This window comes from Nematolebias whitei, chromosome 15 (assembly GCF_014905685.2).
Source record: "Nematolebias whitei isolate Nwh7 chromosome 15, NemWhi1, whole genome shotgun sequence".
In the NCBI taxonomy this organism is placed as follows: Eukaryota; Metazoa; Chordata; class Actinopteri; order Cyprinodontiformes; family Rivulidae; genus Nematolebias; species Nematolebias whitei.
The window spans coordinates 14,627,091-14,648,370 of NC_056512.1; the positions used below are offsets into that span (position 1 = coordinate 14,627,091).

Below are 21,280 nucleotides of genomic sequence, written 5' to 3' on the forward strand. Positions count from 1 at the left end.
GAAACAGAAAGGATTTTGTAAGAGCAGAGTCCTTCAGATGTTTTCCTTTTTGTTCAAGATGCATTTAGAAGACACCACTACATGACGTGCTGCGGTGCTCTGCTCTGAACGAACACCATTAAGCTGCTCACACTCACATCTAGCTGCAGCTCCTGCTCCAAAACAACACACGCAGCTTCGTTTCTTTTATGGCCACATGTAACATCTCGGTGTCCTTAAAGGACTTCAGTCCACGCTGTCAGTGTATCTGTGGAGCAGGAGGCGGGGCAGGAGGCTGTCCAGAACAGCTGAAGGGAGGGCGTGTACTGAACTGTCAGCAGTCACTGAGAATGAGGCCAACTATTGTTGCTGATGTTTTCACCAGACAGCAGCTCGTCTGCGCCGGACTTCACGCGCATTGACTGTGGGGGATTTAAGATCCAAAGCTCGAGCGTGTTTTCCTGTGAGGAGACCTGAACGGGGAACTGGTTTTAGGAGGGAGAAGCTGCTGGGTTCATGTCAGCTTCCATCTGCTGTTGAAGGCAGCAACATGCATATCTTACAGCCGTGCTGCATCAACAGGTTTGTGTTTGCACCAGAGATCAGGTTTATTTTATGGATGTGTATTTTTCCAGTTTAAATACAGTTTTAAGCTGGTGTTAGGTTTTAGATGCCAGTCTTGAATTATTAACAATGGCCCACCAACTGGATTTCCACACATTCAAATTGTGTTTATCTAATAAACTTGCCTGGACCTGCTTCAGATCAAACCTCTGGTCAACTATTAATTCACAAGTTGTACTATTGATTTGTTACATAATGCAGGGAAACATGGTGGCTCTGTGTCACCACAGTTCTGGAACAATCAGCTGTCTATGCTGGATTTGCTGTCTGTCTTTTAGTTCAGTGCGTGTGATTAAGTGCTTGTTAAATATTCAGTCTGTTGTTGAAGCTCCCAGCAGGATCATTTTACTGCTGCTCGTCAGAGGAGCTCCTCTGTCTTGTTTTAAAAAAATTACTTTTCTATTTCCCCTGTAGGAATAATGAGACAACACACAGTTTGGATAGTGGTTTCTACTCATTCATTTTAAAAAAGGACAAACATGTATTTCCCCTATGATAACAACACAAAGGTTTAATGATCAGACATCATCTCGTTTGTTTTGCTGTTTTATTCATTTTTTCTCTAAAGGTTGACGAGAACTCTATGGTTAGGGCGAATAAACAAATAAATAAACAACATTAATCTTAATGTCAGTAAAATGGGGACTCTACTAGAAGAACAGAAGCTTCACAAATAGAAAACTCAAAAGCTGAAATCATGAAATTATAATAACATTAACTGCGCCCTCTAGTGGTTAAACGTAAGAACGACTTGAGTCTCATTTTATGGACTGACAGCTAAACAAGAAATGTTTATGGTACAGATCAAACTGTTTGCCTGCTGATCGCTCTCATTGCTGCTTTGAGTCGTTCCACCAGGTCGTGCAAACATGTAGAAATAAAATTGACTTTCTCCTGTTTTTATTTCTGCTTATTTTCATAATTCAGCTCATGTTGCTTAGAAACCAAAGCCATCACATTACTAACTGACCGTGAGCGCTGCAATAAAAGTGGCCATGTTGGCTCGACCGTGAAGAGGAGCAAGGACCGAAACGTTAGAGAGGAAACTTACAACAAGCAAGAAGAAGAGAACAAGTAATGTTAGCCACATCTGTTGATAAAAGTCGGGGCGAGAAAGAGACGAGTGGACGAGGAAACAACTGGAATACAAGCAAAGTGCATGAGATGCACAGATGTTAGAAAGAGGAGATGGTAAATGAAGGGGACCTGCAGCAGCGTGTACACACAGAAACAAAATGCTAATGTAGTCCTCATCCTGTGAGCGTGAGGGAAGAGTCAATACAGAGGAAGACACAGGAGTCAGTAAAGAGATTAGTAAAGGAATTATCTTAATCCTGGAAAATCTGCTTGTCCCTAACAGTCGTACATGTGCTTGTCCATTGATATGATTTACTGAATTCTGAGAAGTACTGGAGAAAAATAATAAACACCGAAAGCACAAAGTACATTGACTTTAAAGTACCTTTGATTATTATCATCAAATGTTAGATTTAAAATCAAAGGATGGCTGAGGAGTGTGTTTTAAAACCTTAGTAACATAGAAACACTGTTGTAAACGGCACAATGTGTATTAGATGCAGTAGTAGCTATGCCAGGCCTGCAGGTGGCGCTGTAACACTGCCACCAAAATACTAAGAAATAGGAAACAAGGTCAAAAAGCTTATTAAGCTTACAGTTTAGATATGAACTGTAAACACAGCAAGAAGAAAAATGCAAGGATGGCGAGCAAAAATATAATATTTGATGTCTACGAACAACAAGTGGAACTACTTAATGTCACGAGAAACTCCAAGAAGGACAGGAGTCAGATCAGTCTAAAAATGTAGATGCAATGGATGTTTTTCAGGCACAGGGTCCAGTGAGAGATGATTGAAGGAAAAAGTTTCTGCTCACAATGTTCAAGTTTTTATAAACAAGTGCAGTGGTGGGCACAGCTAAACAAAAAGTTAGCTTTGCTAACCCATAATCTGCTAACTAATAAAGTTGTAGACACGTGCACAACAGACTGGAACAAACTTGTGAATCTTTTTAGTGGACTTAAAGTTGGCAAAACAAAATTGAGCTGGAGCTAATTGGTCCGCTAACGGTTTCCAAAGTTAGTGAAAATGTTAATCCACAAAATGAAAAATGTTTTCTGCTATTAGCTGTTAGCAGATTAACGGAGCCGTGCCCACCACTGCACAAGTGTCTTTTAAAGCTATTCCCATTTCATTTTCTGTAAATTGTTGCACCTTATTAATATTTTCCAGCAATTTTTTTATTTTTATTTTATTGTTGTTGGAATATGTTCAAAATAAACATTTAATGCTTTAGAGTATTTAATGTGATAATAAGAGATTTTTCTCTGCTCCTTTTTAAAGCTGTCTTTGTTCATCAGTCTTGTGTGTACCTTGAAGTAATACAGTGAAATTAAGGATTGGCTGTAATTGAGTTATTAGTTATGACATCATAGTTTTCAAAAGGTTGCATTTTGACTGTCCACACAAAAACGCAAGGGTGCCATTCCAAGATATTTTCATTCTAGTACTCGTTTTCAAAAAATACAGTTTTGCTTAAATTGTGTTTTTCTGTGGATCTAAGGCTGAAACATCCATCCATCATCCATCCATCCATCCATCCATCCATCCATCCATCCATCCATCATCTTTACACACTTCTTTCTTTTTGAGTCGTGGGGTCACTGGTGCTCATGTCCACTGTGCGAGAGACGGGGGACACCCTGGACAGGTTTCCAGTCCATCACAGGGACACGTAGAGACAAACGAGACAAACAACCATTCACTCTCTCACTCACACCTAGAGACAATTTAGAGTTACCAATCAGTCTAACATGCATGTTTTTGGTCTGTGGGAATAAAACCGAAGTACCCGGAGAAAACCCACGCATGCACGGAGAGAACATGCAAACTCCACCCAGAAAGGTCCCGGCCGGGATTTGAACCGGTGACCCTCTCACTGAGATGCAACAGCTTTACTACCTGATCCACTGTGCCACCCAAGGCTGAAAAAAACAAAAAACGTGTGTGTATTCATAGAATGCCATCCCCATGTGAACAGGGAATAAACTCTTCACTGTGGGCCATTTTCAGTTCCTCTTGTTAATTTGTGGATCTAGTTAGTTATTTGGATAACATCCTTGGACGCTCACACTTTATTTTGTATCATTTTAAAGTAAAAATTGGACAATGTAAAATGTGCGGGCAGAAACCTTTTACTCTCGGAGGAGCCTGTGATGCAACATGTAACCTTTACACCACAGTGGACCCAAACAAGTGACTGGGTTGTGCTTTGAAATGTTCACCTAAGACAACCAGATTTATTATTTTAAGAATCCAAAAAGTATTTCCCCCCCAAATACTGTATACTATTTTGACCACTTATTGAAAATCAATTGTTTTGTGTTGCAAATGTTTGTAATAAAACCTGTCTCTCTGATTGTGATTCATCTTGTTGTCCCTCTCTTTCTCTGGCCGCCCTCTCCTCCTCTCTGCTCCCAGGTGGCCCGATGTGCCGAAGAGGAAGAGGAAGAACAGCCAGTGTTCGGTGAAGAGCATGTCTGGTAAGGATTCATGGTCTCTGCCCACTCCTTGTTCATTTGATCACCTCCAAGCAACAAAACACACCAACAGTTTAAAACACTGAAGTTTTTAGGCTTTAAAAGAACGTTTGAGACATTCTGAAGTGGCGTTTCATGGAAATATTACAAGCTGGTAATATCTTACCTGTCACAGGTAGCTCTTTGTACCACTTGTTTAGACAAAAACATTGTTTAGATCTTATTTTCACAATAAAAGCAGTGTATTGTGGGAAAAAATATTGCACTGTGAATGTTTAAAACTACTGTTTGCTTGAGAAAACACCTTTGTTCCTCATTTTCCGACTGAACCTGTAAGATGGTGAAGACTACATTAGTTTTAGCTGCACTGAATTCCCCCAACAGTCCATTCAAAAGCTGTCAGAACAGGCATGATGTTATATTCACTTCAAAATGCCTGAAATCTCTTTTTGAACGTGCTGGAGGTTTTGGACAAGTTGTCAGTGTGACTTCTCATTCCGCAGATGGCTCTCCTGAGCTCTGACTGGTTTTCCTGAACCACAGACATGATAATCTCCTCATCGTGTTACATTCCCTCACCACGGCTCTGTTAATCACACTGTAGCTCACCTACAAGACACTTGTTACATAGATCCAGTGACAGGATTATTGAGAGCTATAACATTTCCCCAGTGGTAAATACTGTAATCTACAACTGCAGACATCGTTAAAAATGTCTGTTTATAACTACCCGGTAGTTTTTTCTTGTTAAATGAAACAGAATGGGATGTTTTAATGTATCTCATTAAAATGTTGTAATGTATTAGTTCTAATGGTTGGTTTATTTATTAAATAAGACTTATCTATGTTTCACATCTAAGATATACTTGCTACTCTTTAAATAAGTGTCATGTTTGTTTACTTGTCATATATATATCATCATCAGACATATTTGGGGAGTGGTGGCGCAGAGGTTAGAGAGGTGGGCTTGTGATCCGAAGATCGCCGGTTCACGCCCCGGCCCCGACAACATCAAAATTGTGGGTGGGGTAGGTGAAACACCCACACTTGCCCCCACCCTCATTCGTCCCACTCTGGGCCCATGAGCAAGGCCCTTAACCCCCACCATGTGCTCCCTAAAACAGGTCTCTCTTGCAAATGAGTTCTCGTGGCTCAATGAGACTAACCTGGATAAATAAAGGCTAAATGAAAAAAAAAAAAAAATAATATGCAGGTTAACACAAGGTCAACAATGCAATGAAATGTTCAGGGTGAGAAGAACTGATTTGACTCGCTAAAAACAACAACAAAAAAAACAAGAAATACTAAAGCATGCAATAAAAGTACAAAATAAAGTACCAAAAAGTGAAAAAGAAATGTAATATTTACAAAGTCCTAAAGACATATAGCAAACAACAACATGGTAGAATATAACGTTGTAAGTAGAAATAATTGATATAAGTATTTCACAGGTAGTAATATTAACTTAAATGTACATGATATATAATGCACATAACATAAACTACACAGATTGTGTGACAGGTTATTGCAGGTAGTGAGTAACATTGAGATGATATGATAGTAAGGTAGTGACATGCATGATACAGCCACATCTTGCAGCAGTAATAAACATATTAGTTGTCACAGATGTGGTTTAGTTCAATGTTGTTGTCAGTTGTTCAGTATTATTATCAGGAGTTCAGTAATCTGACAGTTTGTGGATAATACCTGTCCTTTAGTCTTGTCGTGCCTGATTGCAGACTCCTGTACCGTCTGCCTGAGGGTAGTAGAAGAGTCCTTGTGCTGGGTGGGTGTGGTCCTTAATGATGCTGCGTGCTTTACGCAGACATTGGCTGTGACTATAGTGAAAATAATTTTAATCCAGTGATGAATGAAACTTGAATAAAAGCATCGTTAATGAGTACAATTAGAGTGGCACTAAAGAAATTGTATTTTGTGCAAAAATGCTGAGAGAATGCTGAGTGCTGAATCATTTAGCTAAAATTTGATGAAGAAGCTGAAATTAGGTTATGGCTAAAAAAAAAAGTAGAACACTAGCTAAAGCTTAAAGGAGCAAAGCATTAGTTAAAAGTAGAACAGGTTAGATGAAGCTGAAAGTTACAAAGCACTATAGCTAAACGATGAGTAGCAAAAGGCTCACAGAAAACAAAGTAGCCAAATTTTCGCTAAAAGAAGCAAAAATCTTGATAAAAGCTAAAAGAAGCAAAACATAGTAAAACACTTGCTAAAAGTTATATGTAATTAAAGGCTTGGTAAAAGCTAAAAGTAGCTAAAAGCTATCTAAAATCAGCAGAAGAAAATAAAATATGTGCTAAAGTAGATTTCTGGAAACAGTGTTTTGGAAGGAATTGATAAAATCTCTACTGGGAAACTTTTAGTAAATAGTGCATTGTTTTGAAAAGTATAGAAGTTAAGGAAAATAAAAGTGTCAGCGCTTATCTCCAGAATGAGCTGAACGTTTTGATGTATGAATCAGTAAAATAACACAAAGTATACAGGAGAAGTTACGCTGCAAACACTGCATGAATATACAAAGAAAACATGAAAACAGTCTTGTGAATGCCGACTCAGCGTTTGCACTATTTAATCTTTTGAATGGGCTTAAATCCAGTAAGATTAAAAGAAGAAGAAGAAGAGCTCTCGATCGCTCAACGTTGAGCTTGTTCAGGCTTTAACGGACATGTGAACCGAGTCTTGATATTTGTGGACAGATTACCGTATGTTTCAGACTATAAGGCGCACTTAAAATCCTTTAATTTTCTCAAGCAGTGGGCCTTATAATCAGGTGCACCTTATGAATTAATTCTGGTTGTGCTTATTGACCTTGAACTGATTTTATGTGGTACACGGTGTTAAAAAGATCTGTCAAAATGAACTTGTTTCGCTTAATGCGCCTTATAATCCGGTGCGCCCTATAGTCTGAAAAATACGGTAAGTCAAGAACAAGAGCACATTCAAACAGAAGAGTGGACTGAAAATGTAATTAAAAAAAATGTAATAAGCAAAAGGACAAAAATAGGGTGACAATGTATTTCTATGAATCGTTGACATCCAGACTCATGGATAAGGCTGTTTTGCTTGAAGTCCAGTGTTTGCATGACATCAGAATGTCACTTCTTTTATAAATGTACCATCCTGTGTCAGTCCCTCAGGGCCCTGAATGCAGATGCTTCTTCTCGTGGCCCCTGTGATAATGCTTAACCCCCTTCCCTTCCCCCTCCACTCTTCATCCTCACCCCCACTCATGTTCTTTACCTTCAAACACATTCATCATCCCCACCTTTTCCCACTTCCTCCCTCACCCTATCCTGTCCTCCTCTACATTCTCCTCTTCCTCCTCTCCTATAGCTCTTAGTGTTTCTGTTCCAGGGTACATCCCCAGCTACCTGGAGAAGGACGAGCCGTGCGTGGTGTGTGGGGACAAGGCCACTGGGTACCACTACCGCTGCATCACTTGTGAGGGCTGCAAGGTACAGTCAAACCTTTCTTCCTTCATGAACTGGTCTCAGAAACAAAAGGGTGCAACATACTATACCATTTTATTTATAGAGCACTTAAAACAGCGACAAGGCCAACCAAAGTGCAACGAGTGTCGATGTATTTTCCATGAGTTGAAATGTTGACGCAGCATGATGGCACAGTTGGTAGTGATGTTGCCTCTCGGCAAGAAGGTCGCCAGATTGAATCACGGTCTTTCTGGGTGGAGTTTGCATGTTCTCTCTGTGTTGCGTGAGTTTTCTCCAGGTACTCCGGTTTCCTCCCACAGACCAAAAACATGCATGTTAGGCTGATTGGTAACTCTAAATTGTCTCTAGGTGTGAGTGAGAGAGTGAATGGTTGTTTGTCTCATTTGTCTCTGTGTCCCTGTGATGGACTGAAGACCTGTCCAGAGTGTCCCCTGCCTCTCACTCAGTGACAGCTGGACAAGGACACCAGTGACCCCAATGACCCAAAAAGGAATAAGTGGGTAAAGATAATGGATAGATGGATGGATGAAACCTGGTGGTGGAATAGTGAAGTTAAGGAAGCTATTCAATGAAAGAGGTTAACTAAGAAGAAATCTGAGAGTGAAAGGACTGTACTTATATAGCACCTTTCTATTTTATGAAGATACTCAAAGATCTTTACACTACAATCTGTGCCTCATTTACCCATTCATACAGCACTCTACTAGATCTCTACAAAGCTAATTGAACAAATCATTATAAAAAGACTAATCAGAGCTTTATCACATTCATACATTGATGGGACACACATCGGAGGCAATGAGGGGTTCAGTGTCTTGCCCAGGGGCACTTTGGCATGTGACTGCTGGTGGATTCGAACCCCCAACTCTCGCATTGGAGGACGACTGCTCTAACCACTCAGCCACAGCCGCCCCTGAAGAGAGGAGACAGGAATTTACGAAGATACAACAGAACAAAGAAGGAGGTCCATCCATCATCTTTCACCCGCTTCTTCCATTTTGGGTCACGGGGGTCCCCAGTGCCCATGTCCAGCAATCACTGTGCGAGGGGCGGGATACACCCTGGACAGGTCTCCAGTCCATCACAGGGACACATAGAGACAAACGAGACAAACAACCATTCACTCTCTCACTCACACCTAGAGACAATTTAGAGTTACCAATCAGTCTAACATGCATGTTTTTGGACTGTGGGAGGAAACTGGAGTACCTGGAGAAAACTCACACATGCACGGAGAGAACATGCAAACTCGACCCAGAAAGGCCCCCGGACCGGGATTTGAACCAGCAACCTTCTCGCTGAGTGTCAGCAGCTCTACCGGTTGTGCCACCGTTCTGCCCAAAGAGTGAGGTAGCTAAGGCAAAATTTAAGGTATATGATGAGTTGTACAGGCTCGACACTAAGGAGAGGGAGAAATAATCAGCCTCTTTAAAATGTTCTTTTTACTCCCAGACTTCTTACTGACCTGTTGCCAATAACATAATACATTGCTAAATGTTTTCCAGGTATTTTATTTTCATACTACTTATTGTTACAGCCTTGTGTTGCCATTGTCACAACTTTTTTGAGATGTGTTGCTTCCATAATATTCAGTTACCTTGTGTTTTCTCCAAATGGTACAATTATTATTTTTTGTTGAATTACTTGAGTACACTATGTTCCATAAGATTATGGGGTTATGAGATTAGCAAATATTGTTTTTCTTCTTTTGTTTTTTTTTTACATTTCGCATATCATCACAACGTTTTTTATTTTATTTGGGGGTGTACAGAGTAGTGCAGGACATGTAAAAGTACACAGAGACAGTGGAGATATGGGCAGTAGAGAACAGGTGGAAGAGACTCTGGAGAGGTGAAGATGTGCTTTGCATAAAGGACAAATGACAGTGAGCTGAAAAAATGTAGGTTCCTTTATAATTAGTAATGTGTTCTATATTTGAATTTCTATTTCTCTGAACTTAGGAAATGTTTTACTGTTTTTTTGATTAATTAATTATTTTCATGAAGAATGTTTGTTTTCTCTGAAGGTTTTTTTCTTGCACACATCTGTTGCTGTAAATTCCTTCCATCTTTTATCTCTCCACTATCTCCAAATTTTCTTTCTGCCTTCAGGGTTTTTTCCGCAGGACAATCCAGAAAAATCTCCATCCGTCTTACTCCTGTAAATATGACGGGTGCTGCATCATTGACAAGATCACCCGCAACCAGTGCCAGCTGTGCCGATTCAAGAAGTGCATGTCTGTGGGCATGGCCATGGACTGTGAGTCATTCCCAACTTGGGCTTCATTATCTCTACCTGTGTTTAGAGGTTCTTGGAACTGAACTAGTACAGGGGTAAACGTATCAACTCACCATGGGCATCAAATTAATTTTATGTGAAGGGGACGTGTCCCCCTCACATAAAAAAAATTAATTTGGACCCCCCCACCCCCCCCCCCACCCACACACACACACACACCGAACATCAACAATGAAATTTTAGTTCACCCAGCTCTGTTTCTATTTCTTCATAAACAAATCCATTCCACTTGATTAATAGGAGAATACTCAAACCACTAAAAGTTCACTCCAGGTTTTCCTGGTTACCTACAACTACTCATCACACTGCATGCAGTGTTTCCCCGAGGTCACTTGGCTCTGCAGGGCGTTCATCTCTTCTGGGATTTTTGTAGATGGGGTGGGGGGAGGAGGGGGAGACACCTCTGTGTTGCACGCTAGCTTGGCACTACATTAGTGCTGGCACTTGTTGACCGGGGCGGGGGGTTAGGATGTGTGAGAGAAGTGGGGTGGAGAAGTGTGCTCTATTCACACAAGGAGAGCTGTTGGTCAGGCTGTGTCTTGTTACTCTCTAAAACAGTTATTGAATCAAGTGTTTACTTGTATATGTAAACGTAGATGTTGAACAACCTGTTAAAATACATCAGAATGCAGGAAATGACATCTATTTTATTCACAATTTTCTGGGGGAGGATCCCCAGACACCCCACCTCCTCTGTGCTTCTCCACCCCACATTACAAATACTTCTGACACCAACGGTCTCACAGTAGGAAGATTTTGATTTGGAGCAAACACTCTTCACATTTTGCATTAGGTAGATAACAACAGGGAGATACAAATGTCCATAAAAATGTTTTCTTCAGGAAGTTTTGTTAGTAACAAACTGCAAACACATAATAATAATAATAATAATAATAATAATAATAATAATGTCATCACAATGTCAGCACTGTATGTTTCCATACAATGGTGAAATTAGTCTCTACATTTAACCCATCCACCACAAGGTGGTGCAGTGGGCAGCTATTGAAAGCGCCCGGGGGGCATTTTGGGGATGAGGCGTGCTGCCCAGAGATGCCACGTGATGTGCAGTGACTGGGGATCCAACCTGGGACTTTCGGGTCCCAAGCCAGCTGCCCTGCCTCTACACCATCTCGGCCCCATAGACTTGTATCCCGTGTCAGCACATTTCAAAATGCTCTGATCTGTTGCACTGGCCTTCCTCTCTTCATGAACTCACCAAACCAACCACGCATCTCTCTGTCTTTCAGTGGTGTTGGATGATTCGAAGCGTGTGGCCAAGAGGCGCCTCATTGAGGAGAACCGAGAGCGCCGGAGGAAAGAAGAGATGGTGCGGACGCTGCAGATGAGGCCGGAACCAGACAGCGCCGAGTGGGAGTTGATCAGAATGGTGACAGAGGCTCACAGGAACACCCACGCCAGCTACAACCAGAAGCCCAAGTTCCTGGTAAACTTTTACTTTCAGGCACACACAACTGGGGACAAAACAGTTTTAAGTTTGAAGGAACAAAGTTTTCTTAAGGATAATGGTTAAAAAAAAGATTTGAGTTAATAACTGCAGACTTCTGCAATGTAGGTTTTGTTAGAGTTGTTTGGAACGTTTACATTCTAAGATCTTACAACAGAAAGCAGCTTTTGTTCCTCACATTAATAATTTAGGCCTCTTTAAAGATTGACCAACTACAACAGAACTGCTAAAATTTAAATTCAATTCAATTCAAAAATACTTTATTAATCCCAAAGGGAAATTATTTGTTGTTGTAACTTGTTATCCTCATTTCATCAAGAGATGTTACAGATACTGATGGCTGTAGGCAGGAAGGATCTCTTGTAAAGGTCCATCCCACAGTGGATCCTAAGAAACTGGCTGCAGATGACGTCCGATACGTCCACCCAGACTCGGCTGGCCTCTTGGTTCCCCCGGGCTGTAGGACCGCCTGAATGTCGGGCAGAACTCCTCCCAGAGCGATGGCCACTCCTCCCAGCAGTCTGCCGAGCTCCTCGTCACTGCGGACAGACAACTGTAGGTTTCTGAGGGACGATCCTGTCCTTCCGCTGTCATGAGCCGTGTTTCCTGCTAGTTCCAGGATCTCAGTGGTCAGGCACTCCAGCACAGCTGGCAGGTAGATGAGAATGTGTCCACAGAACATCCTTTCAACTCAGTTGAGATTTGGGGCTGTAGTTGAGATATTATTTGAGCTTTTGAGATGTTAATCAGCTGCTGTTGGTTGTAGAAAACTGTCTTGTTGCCCTGGTTACGCATGTATACCATACAAATGTATGAGCTCTGTAGTTTTTGCTATACAGAAAATAAATCAGAGTGATTGATGAGTGCTGTATGAATGGGTAAATGAGGGCACAGGTTGTGTTGTAAAGCCCTTTGAGTATCGACTAGATAGAAAGGCGCTATATAAGTACAGTCCATTTACCATTTTGCATTCTTAATTTGTTTTAATGGCCAGTTGCTTAGTTCCACAGGGGAGGAGATGTGGTTCTGTGTAAGGGACTCAGGTGTTAGCTCCATTCTCTTGTGACAAAAGTGGATGTTGGGAAAATACCTTAGGAAAAAAAGAGTTAAAAAATGGTGCATGCAGTCAAAACACATCTCAAAAGATTAATTTAATCTCTCCCTTCATTTTGCTGAAAGTTATTTCCATTTCAGGAAACAAGCTGACATCTCAGGCGTTTTCATAACTCTTCATTGAACTGCTTGGTGACGTCCACGTGATTAGCACCACATGCCGTTACACAAGGGTACAACTCTATTGGAAACCTTTATAAAAAGATCAGATGGCAGTTTCCAGGCAACCAGTCTACATGTTTTTTTTTAAAGATTTGCTGAAAATCAAGAAGTACCAGAACATTAAAGGACAAAGAGCAAGGACTACTTGGGGATGAGTGGTGGAGCAGGTCAGAGCGCCACGACTGCTTCTGCATAAAAATGTTACAGCTTTTTTCTTTTCTTCTTTCAATTCACTGTGATCCACTGAAACCAAACTTTGAAATATCAAAAAAAATCTCATGAATTTTCTCATACGTATTCCAGATAAACAGGGTCACATTTTTGTTGTGGTCTTTGTTAAAGTTTTTAATCCATAATCCTGTAACTTCCCACCATGATTTAATGCAGTATTTTTGTCTCCTTGAACCACAACAAACCATTATTTACCCTCCGGTGATGCATAAAGTCTGTCATGGTCTAAAGCTGCTGGTTTAGCTCTAAGTTCCCAGTTTCTCAGAACATGGATCAAGTGTTCAGTTGTGAACAGGAACTATTAGAGTTTTAGCAACATTCACTCACAGAACAAGATACTTTTATAGAAAGATGTTTTATCTAGTTCCCTAAACTGACAGGACATTTTCTCATTGTCCTATATACGCATCTCCACTTAGCATTTACAGATTATTAAAATTTAAGTATTGCTACTTTTCTCTTCACTCCTTGCTAACTATGTCTAGTTAGTTTGTTGGTTTAATGTTTTTTTAGAAAAAATGGCCAACAAATTCAATATTGTTAAAGATCTTTGAGATGTCGGATTCACTCTTGGGGATTGTTGGGTTAGGAGTTCAGCTATTTGGGTAGAGCTTGAAGTTGTTGCTACTTGGCATCAAAGTGAGCCGGCTGAAGTGGCTTGTGCATAGGCATCAGAAGTATTTGTAATGTGGTGGGTAACACACTGATGTGTGTGTGTGTGTGTGTGTGTGTGTGGGGGGGGGGGGGGGGGTTCTTGGGGTCCTACCACAGAAATTTTTGAATAAAGTAGATGTTCTAGAATTGCGCCACTCAAGGTGGCTGCATGTTGGAGCAGCTCTGTTACTTTCATTCTGAGATTTTGCTTTTGGAAACTTTAATTCCTATTTTTCTGGATGTAAATCACAGTTTTTTGGATGATTGTTTCCTCTGGTATTGGATGTTGTGCAGCTGGAAGGATTTTTACAGAAACATTTTTAATTTTGGACATTTGTTGTGATGTGTAACCATGGCAACAAGACAGTTTTCTACAACCAACAGCAGCAGATCAACATCTAAAAAGCTCAAATAATATCTCAACTACAGTCCCTAATTTCAAATGAGTTGAAAAGGATGTTCTGTGGATGCATTCTCATCTACCTGCAAGCTGTGCTCAAGTGCCTGACCACTGAGATCCTGGAACTAGCAGGAAACATGGCTCATGACAGAGGAAGGGCGGGATCGTTCCTTGGCACCTACAGTTTTCTGTCCGCAGCGACGAGGAGCTCAGCAGACTGCTGGGAGGAGTGGCCATCACTCTGGGAGGAGTTCTGCCCGACATTCAGGCGGTCCTACAGCCTGGGGGAACCAAGAGGCCAGCTGAGTCTGGTGGACAGATCGGACGGACCAATTTCTTTGGATCCACTGTGGGATGGACCTTTACAAGAGATCCTTCCTGCCTACAGCCATCAGTATCTATAACATCTCTTAATGAAATGAGGATAACGAGTTACAACAACAAATAATTTCCCTTTGGGATTAATAAAGTATTTTTGAATTGAATTGGATGCCATTTCCTGCATTCTGGTGTATTTTAATGGGTTGTTACTTACATAACAACAGCTCTCTGTGTGTGAATAGAGCACACTCCACTTCATGTATCCTAACACCTACACCCCTACACCCCCCCCCCCCCGCCCCCGTTGACAACTGCCAGCATTAACGTAGTGCTAAGCTGAAAGCCCCCACATACTTGGGAGTACTTCACTCCGTGGAGGTTCACGCATACTCCATGTGGACTCGATGTGGACTCGAAGTGGACTCGATGTGGACTTGAAGTGGACTCGAAGTGGACTCGATGTGGACTCGAAGTGGACTCGAAGTGGACGTCTGCCATCCATGTCCATGCTAAGATAAATTTTTATGACCATGTACGCGTACTCTGTGTCGCACAATATACTGCCCAGCGAGAAACGGTGTTCACATTGAACTGTTTTGTATGTGACACCAACCACTCTCAGATAACAGCTTTCAGAGAGCAGGAAATTTGTGGGAGGAAGTAGCTTAGACCCTGGGTAAGGACGAGGCACTTTGTCGAGCTAAATGGAAGTACCTCAGGGACAGATTTGTTAAGGCAAGAAAGAAGATGAGAGGAAAAAGTGGGGATGGGCCAAAGGGAGGTGTCCCACCTATTTTTTGCTGTCTTAGCTGGACACCTTTGTAAAATACTGGGAGACAGAGACAATCTGTACACTCGAGTATGAAGTCTCAACCGTCTGTGGACAGTTCACACGCGGAGTCCATGTGACTTACAGAGTACACACAGTATGCCCGAGTATGTGGGGGCTGCAGACGTAGCGCTCTGCTTCACTCACACATCCTGCACCCCCCCCCCCCCCCCCCCCCCACACACACACACACACACACACCACCACCACCACCACCCCGGTCAATAACTGCCAGCACTAACATAGCGCTAAGCTAACATGCAACACAGAGGTGTCTCCCCCTCCTCCCCCTGTGCTGTCCACAAAACAACCCCGAAGAGATGAGCGAAGCCAAGCGACCTCGAGCAACACTGCACGTGGTGGGTGTGGTGAGTTGTTGTAGGTAACCAGAAAAACCCGGAGTGGACTTTAGGTGGTTTGAGTATTCTCCTATTAATCAAATGGAATGGATTTGTTCACGTAGCAATAGAAACAGTGCTGGGTGAACTAATATTTTATGGTAAATGTGTGTGTGTGTGTGGGGGGGGGGGGTCCAAACAATTTTTTTTTAAATGTGAGGGGGGCACATCCCCATCGCATATAATTAATGTGATGCCATCTGAGAATGATGCTTTCTGGGTGTCCTGTTAGGGACGTGTTTTACATGTCTTACTGGTGGATCTCATGGCAAACTGTGGAGTCACTGAACAGATTACATCTCACAGCTGGTCTGGGAATACCTCAGAGCTCCCTCTGATGATCTGGGGAGAGAGAGAGAGCTGGAGACCTCTGCTAAAGCTGTTGCCCATGTGACCCAGATTCAGATATTGGATGAATGAGTGCATGGATGAATGTTCACCTCTGTCTGTTATCCTATAAATGGATTTGTGTTTTGCCTTTGTAGCCTGATGAGATCGGCCATGGTCAGATGATGCCAACCTCAAACGGAGATAAAGTTGATATCGAGGTCTTCAGTGAGTTCACCAAGATCATGACCCCTGCCATTACTCGTGTTGTTGACTTTGCCAAGAAACTTCCCATGTTTTCAGAGGTAGGTGGCCCCTTTAATGGGACAATCCGTTTTATAGCTTAATCAAATATGTAAAAAAAAATTCTCACCACCCTCAGAACACAGTAGGTTTCTATGTGCAGTGAAGATTCAACACATCACTCATAAACTCACCAATCCCTATAGACTTTTTAAAAATATTTTTTCGTCAGGAGTTAAGGAGGTTTGGCTTGTTGGGAAGTTTAGTGTTTGTTCCCTGTAAACACACCAAAAAGCAGAATTAACTTGTACCTTTGTTTGTTAAATATTTACACTGACAAAAAAAAAAAAAAACTATATCTGCTCTTTTTAATTACTCATTGCCCAGAGAAATGTTCTTCTGCTTCATAATAATGTCAAATAATTTAGTAATTGTTAATGTGATCACTTTGGCCTATAGAGGGTAGTAGAGGCAAGCTGGAATCTGTCACTGATATTTTAATGGGAACCATTTTGAAATAAGGATCTGTGAAAAGCCATGAACAAAAATATCTTACTTTATTGATAGCTTTTTTTTTTTAACAGCCTTACTTTAGAAACATAATTCAATTCTGAGCACGTTAGTGAGCTAACAGCAAGTCTGAACACAAGTCCAGAGAGGACTGCTGCTTTTTTGAAACAGGTGGTGGACACCCTGGACAGGTCTCCAGTCCATCACAAGAACACATAGAGACAAACGAGACAAACAAACATTCACTCTCTCACTCACACCTAGAGACAATTTAGTCACCAATCAGTCTAACATGCGTGTTTTTGGTCTGTGGGAGGAAACCGGAGTACCTGGAGAAAACCCACACATGCATGGAGAGAACATACAAACTCCACCCAGAAAGGTCTCGGGCTGGGATTTGAACCAGCAACCTACTCGTTGAGAGGCGGCAGCTCTACCAACTGCACCGCCGTGCCACACTCACACTAACCAACAAGGCTGTTATAAAGCTTCGCACCGCTTTTATTTGCACGTTTCATAGTTTTTCCAGGAAAAAAAAAATCAACATTTCTGTGAGAATTGCAGCAGGCCAAACAGGAAGTGCTACAGCTAGCTGTTGCTGGTGCTGTCCACTTTGGTCTTGGCTCCACGTGGTCCAGTGGTTACCCATTAATCCTGTTAGAATCTTTCTCCAAACTGAAGTCATCCAAAGAGCTATCTACAACAGATAATATGATAATTGTACCTTTTCAACAGAACCCTACTTCTAAGGCTGAACTGCATTTTTAAAAATAGATCACATTCAAATGATAAAAACATTTTGCTAACTTAACCACGTTACATCATTTTATTTGAAGTTAAAATGTTTCCTCTCTTACTGTACAGTTGGTTGTTATAGTCGCAGTCATCCTTTAGACTGAAGCTCTCTCTATCTTCCTTCGGATGTCTTTGTTTTCCAGCTGCCTTGTGAAGATCAGATCATCTTGCTGAAGGGCTGCTGCATGGAGATCATGTCGTTGCGTGCCGCTGTACGCTACGACCCTGAAAGTGACACGCTAACACTGAGCGGGGAAATGGCCGTGAAGCGAGAGCATCTAAAAAATGGCGGGCTGGGAGTGGTTTCAGATGCCATATTTGATCTGGGCAAGAGCCTGGCGCAGTTTAACTTGGATGACTCGGAGGTGGCGCTGATGCAGGCCGTGCTCCTCATGAGCTCAGGTGAGGAATTAAAATGCTAATTTGTGTCATTATCAGTGGCGGATAGTGAACCCAGGAGTGCAGACTGTACTCAAGAATATCAACAAACAGATTTATTCAACAAAACTAAGAATTGTCAAGACAGCTGAGTTACTTATAATAGTCAAAGTCAGTGCAATATAAAGAACCTAAGAGTGATACTTCAGTGAAAGTACAAGTATCTTACCATAAAATTACTTTGGTAAAAGTTAAAGTCTCCTTTAAAATTATTACTTGAGTAAAAGTTTTAAAGTATCGGACATTTAATGTACTTAAGTATCAAAAGTAAATTTCTCTTTTAAAATGTACTTAAAGTAAGAGTATTAAGTAGAAGTGAATGGTTAGAATTTCTACAACAATATTTCTTGGGTACAATATCTAATGACAAAAACTTGGATAGTTTGAACTGAACAATGAAAGATTGTTCTTTTAAAAGTCTGATTCTATTGAAGTTTATTCATTCAACCTTTATTAACCTTTATTAATCTTTATTAACAAAGCTGTTAGAAAACTCACGTTGTTGGGCTGGTTTGTTTACTGAGCTAAGTTCTGTTTAGTTATGGCTCGTTTCTTTCTGAATTTAATAGTTCCTATGCTCTTGAATGCACCGTGGCTGGTCCAATGCTAGTGAAAAGTGCAGAACTCAATTGGAGGTTTTTTTTCTCTCCTGACACGGACGGAGCCTTGTTGTTCAAGCTTGTTTGTGCTTTACTGGTCTACTGCTGTGTATAAATACCAGAAGAAACACAGCAAATAACTCACCCTAAACTGGATATTTGTCTCTGTGTTCTTTAATGGGAAGATTAGAGACCCGACAACTTCACCTTACTCTAACCTGGAGAACACCAAACCTCTCCTTTTTAGCAGCTATCGTCATTTTCACACCTATCAGGAATTTACAGTGGCTCCATGTGAGTCAACAAAGATCTATTGTAACGATTGATATCTCCATATGCATCTAGCTTGTTCACAGTGGGAGCACAAGCGGCAGGGAAGGGGCGGGGTTTGTGAGTGAGAGTGTCAGTGAGGGAGAGAGAAGGGGCTGCACAGACTGGGAGAACAAACAGGCATTGCCCAATCAGATTTCTTCATATTTTATATTGTAGGAACGAGTAACTATGATGGTTAAGGGAAATGTATTGGAGTAAAAGTACACATTTTATTGAGGAAATGTAGTGGAGTAAAAGTGAAAGTCGCTAGAAATGTAAATAACGAAGAAGTAAAAATACTTCAAAATTCTACTTAAGTACAGTAACAGAGTATTTCTGCTTTGTTACATTACAACACTGTTCAAAGTCAAAGCACATGTGAACTCAGGGAGGAACACGAGGGCGTAATTGCGACATGACTGTGAGAAGCACAGTGCACTACAAGGGAAGTAACTTAACGAGGTAAGAATATAAAGGCAAACTAACGAGAACCAGAACTAGATGGGAAAAAGCGGGGACAACTGAAAAACACAGGAGACTAAAGTGCACAAGATAATCAGAAATGAAAAAGAGATTAACAAAATTTACACAAAAGCACAGATCCTGACAATTTGCACCTATTGATGAGGTTGATTGAAGAAACTACATACTTCATAGGCATCGCATCAATTATATGTGAAGGAGACGTGTCCCCCTCGCATTTAAAAATGTATTCATTTGGACTCCCCCATATTTACCATGAAATATTAGTTCACCCAGCACTGTTTCTTTCTTCATCAACAAATCCATTCCACTTGATTAACAGAATACTCAAACCACTAAAAATCCACTCCTTGTTTTCCTGGTTACCTACAACAACTCACACCACATGTAGTGTTTCCTTGAGGTCACTTGGCTTGGCAGGGTACTCATCTCTTTGGGGTTTTTTTTGTCGAAGGGCTAAGGGGAAGATGGGGAGACACCTCTGTGTTGTGCGCTAGCTTAGCACTACGTTAGTGCCGGCAGTTGTTGACCGAGGTGGGGGGGGGGGGGGATTCAGATGCGTGAGAGAAGTGGAGTGTGCTCTATTCACACAAGGAGAGCTGTTGGTCAGGCTACTTCTTGTTGCGCCATTAACTCTAAAATAGTTATTGAATCAATTAATAAAAGTAACAGCACACATCACGGTGCCGAGCCGGTCGTTTTGATATAACATCTGTGGGAGAGACACGTTGTGGCTTGTGATAGGTATTTTTGTACCTAAAATATAAAGAACCACACAGGACAACAAAATTAGTTTTCAACCAGGCTTTTTGCAAAAAGGGGAGAACGCTGCAACAACCTCTAGAGTTGAGTACTGTGAACTCAGAAGGATTTCTGCATCTGCTCGTCTTTTATTGTCACAGAAAGAAGTGAAAACTGGACATCTTGATTATGCAGGCCATTTAGATTACACAACAAGGGCAAGGCGATCTTCGAACATTTTGATTAAACACTCAGTAATGAGTTTCTGATACCATTGTATCAGTTAAATTCTGCTTCGTACGCACAGTTAAGAAAAACAATGACAGTGTGAGACTGATGATGTGAGATTGATAAAATATGAGTTGATATGTATAAACCCTGACATCTCTGGTTTTACAAAAGAAAAAACAGTTCTCAGAAACTGCTACGTGGGTGAACTTTTATCAGTTCCTGTCAGTTTGGTTTAACTTTGCAAGTTTACAGCTTTACGGTCAAACAGACATTATTAGACAAAGAATGATAACGTTTAAGATACGAAAACCCTATCAGTTTGGGCCTCGTTAAAGTTGAAAGAAGAGCAAGACCCTTGTCAGGTGGCATAGGGTGCCTTTCTGGGCAGACTCCAATAACGTTTCCTCTGTTGTTTGTATCACTTCAGATCGTTCAGGACTGACGAGTGTGGAGAAGATCGAGCAGTGGCAGGAAGCCTACCTGTTGGCGTTTGAGCACTACATCAACTACCGTAAGCACAACATTCCCCACTTCTGGCCGAAGCTCCTGATGAAGGTGACGGACCTGCGTATGATTGGCGCTTGTCACGCCGGTCGCTTCCTTCACATGAAGGTCGAGTGTCCCAATGAACTCTTCCCACCTCTTTTCCTGGAAGTCTTTGAAGACCAGGAAGTGTGACTTTGCGTGCTGAAAGCTTTGGGGCAGTTGTTGAAAGGACACTGGATATTTTTTCCCCCCACCATGGGAACGAGCCCTATAATTTGTGTGCTTTTTTTGTCAAACACAAGACTGCACATGCACATCATGCTCCTCACACTTACAGGTGTTCATATTAAGTGGTACAACTCACTGCCATACCGGTTCAGTATGTCTATATGCAAACACAAGTTGCATCTGTGTGAATGGCCGGGCTGTTCCCACATCTAATGCAAACAAAGGGGCTTTGTCTCTTTTAGCTGCACAACCACCTGTAACCTCAGACAAATGTCTTTTTATTGTTTTCACATCTTGGACCGGCCCTTTAACTCGTCATCATCACAACGCCTCCCTAGCACCATCTTCTTCCTGTGCTCTCCTCCAACCACCCCAACCCTGTGAGTG

General features: G+C 41.5%; 1 protein-coding gene across 1 annotated transcript; it reads left to right on the forward strand.

Annotated features, from left to right (window-relative positions):
- The first annotated feature begins 324 nt into the window (after window positions 1–324).
- LOC119421466 (thyroid hormone receptor alpha) lies at window positions 325–20,999 on the forward strand. The gene is made up of 8 exons (XM_037688818.1): window positions 325–561; window positions 4,101–4,162; window positions 7,508–7,629; window positions 9,738–9,885; window positions 11,175–11,371; window positions 15,986–16,132; window positions 17,519–17,777; window positions 20,607–20,999. The coding sequence occupies exons 1-8, from the start codon at window positions 530–532 to the stop codon at window positions 20,855–20,857; spliced, it is 1,218 nt and encodes a 405-aa protein (XP_037544746.1). The 5' UTR covers window positions 325–529; the 3' UTR covers window positions 20,858–20,999.
- Window positions 21,000–21,280: the final 281 nt, after the last annotated feature.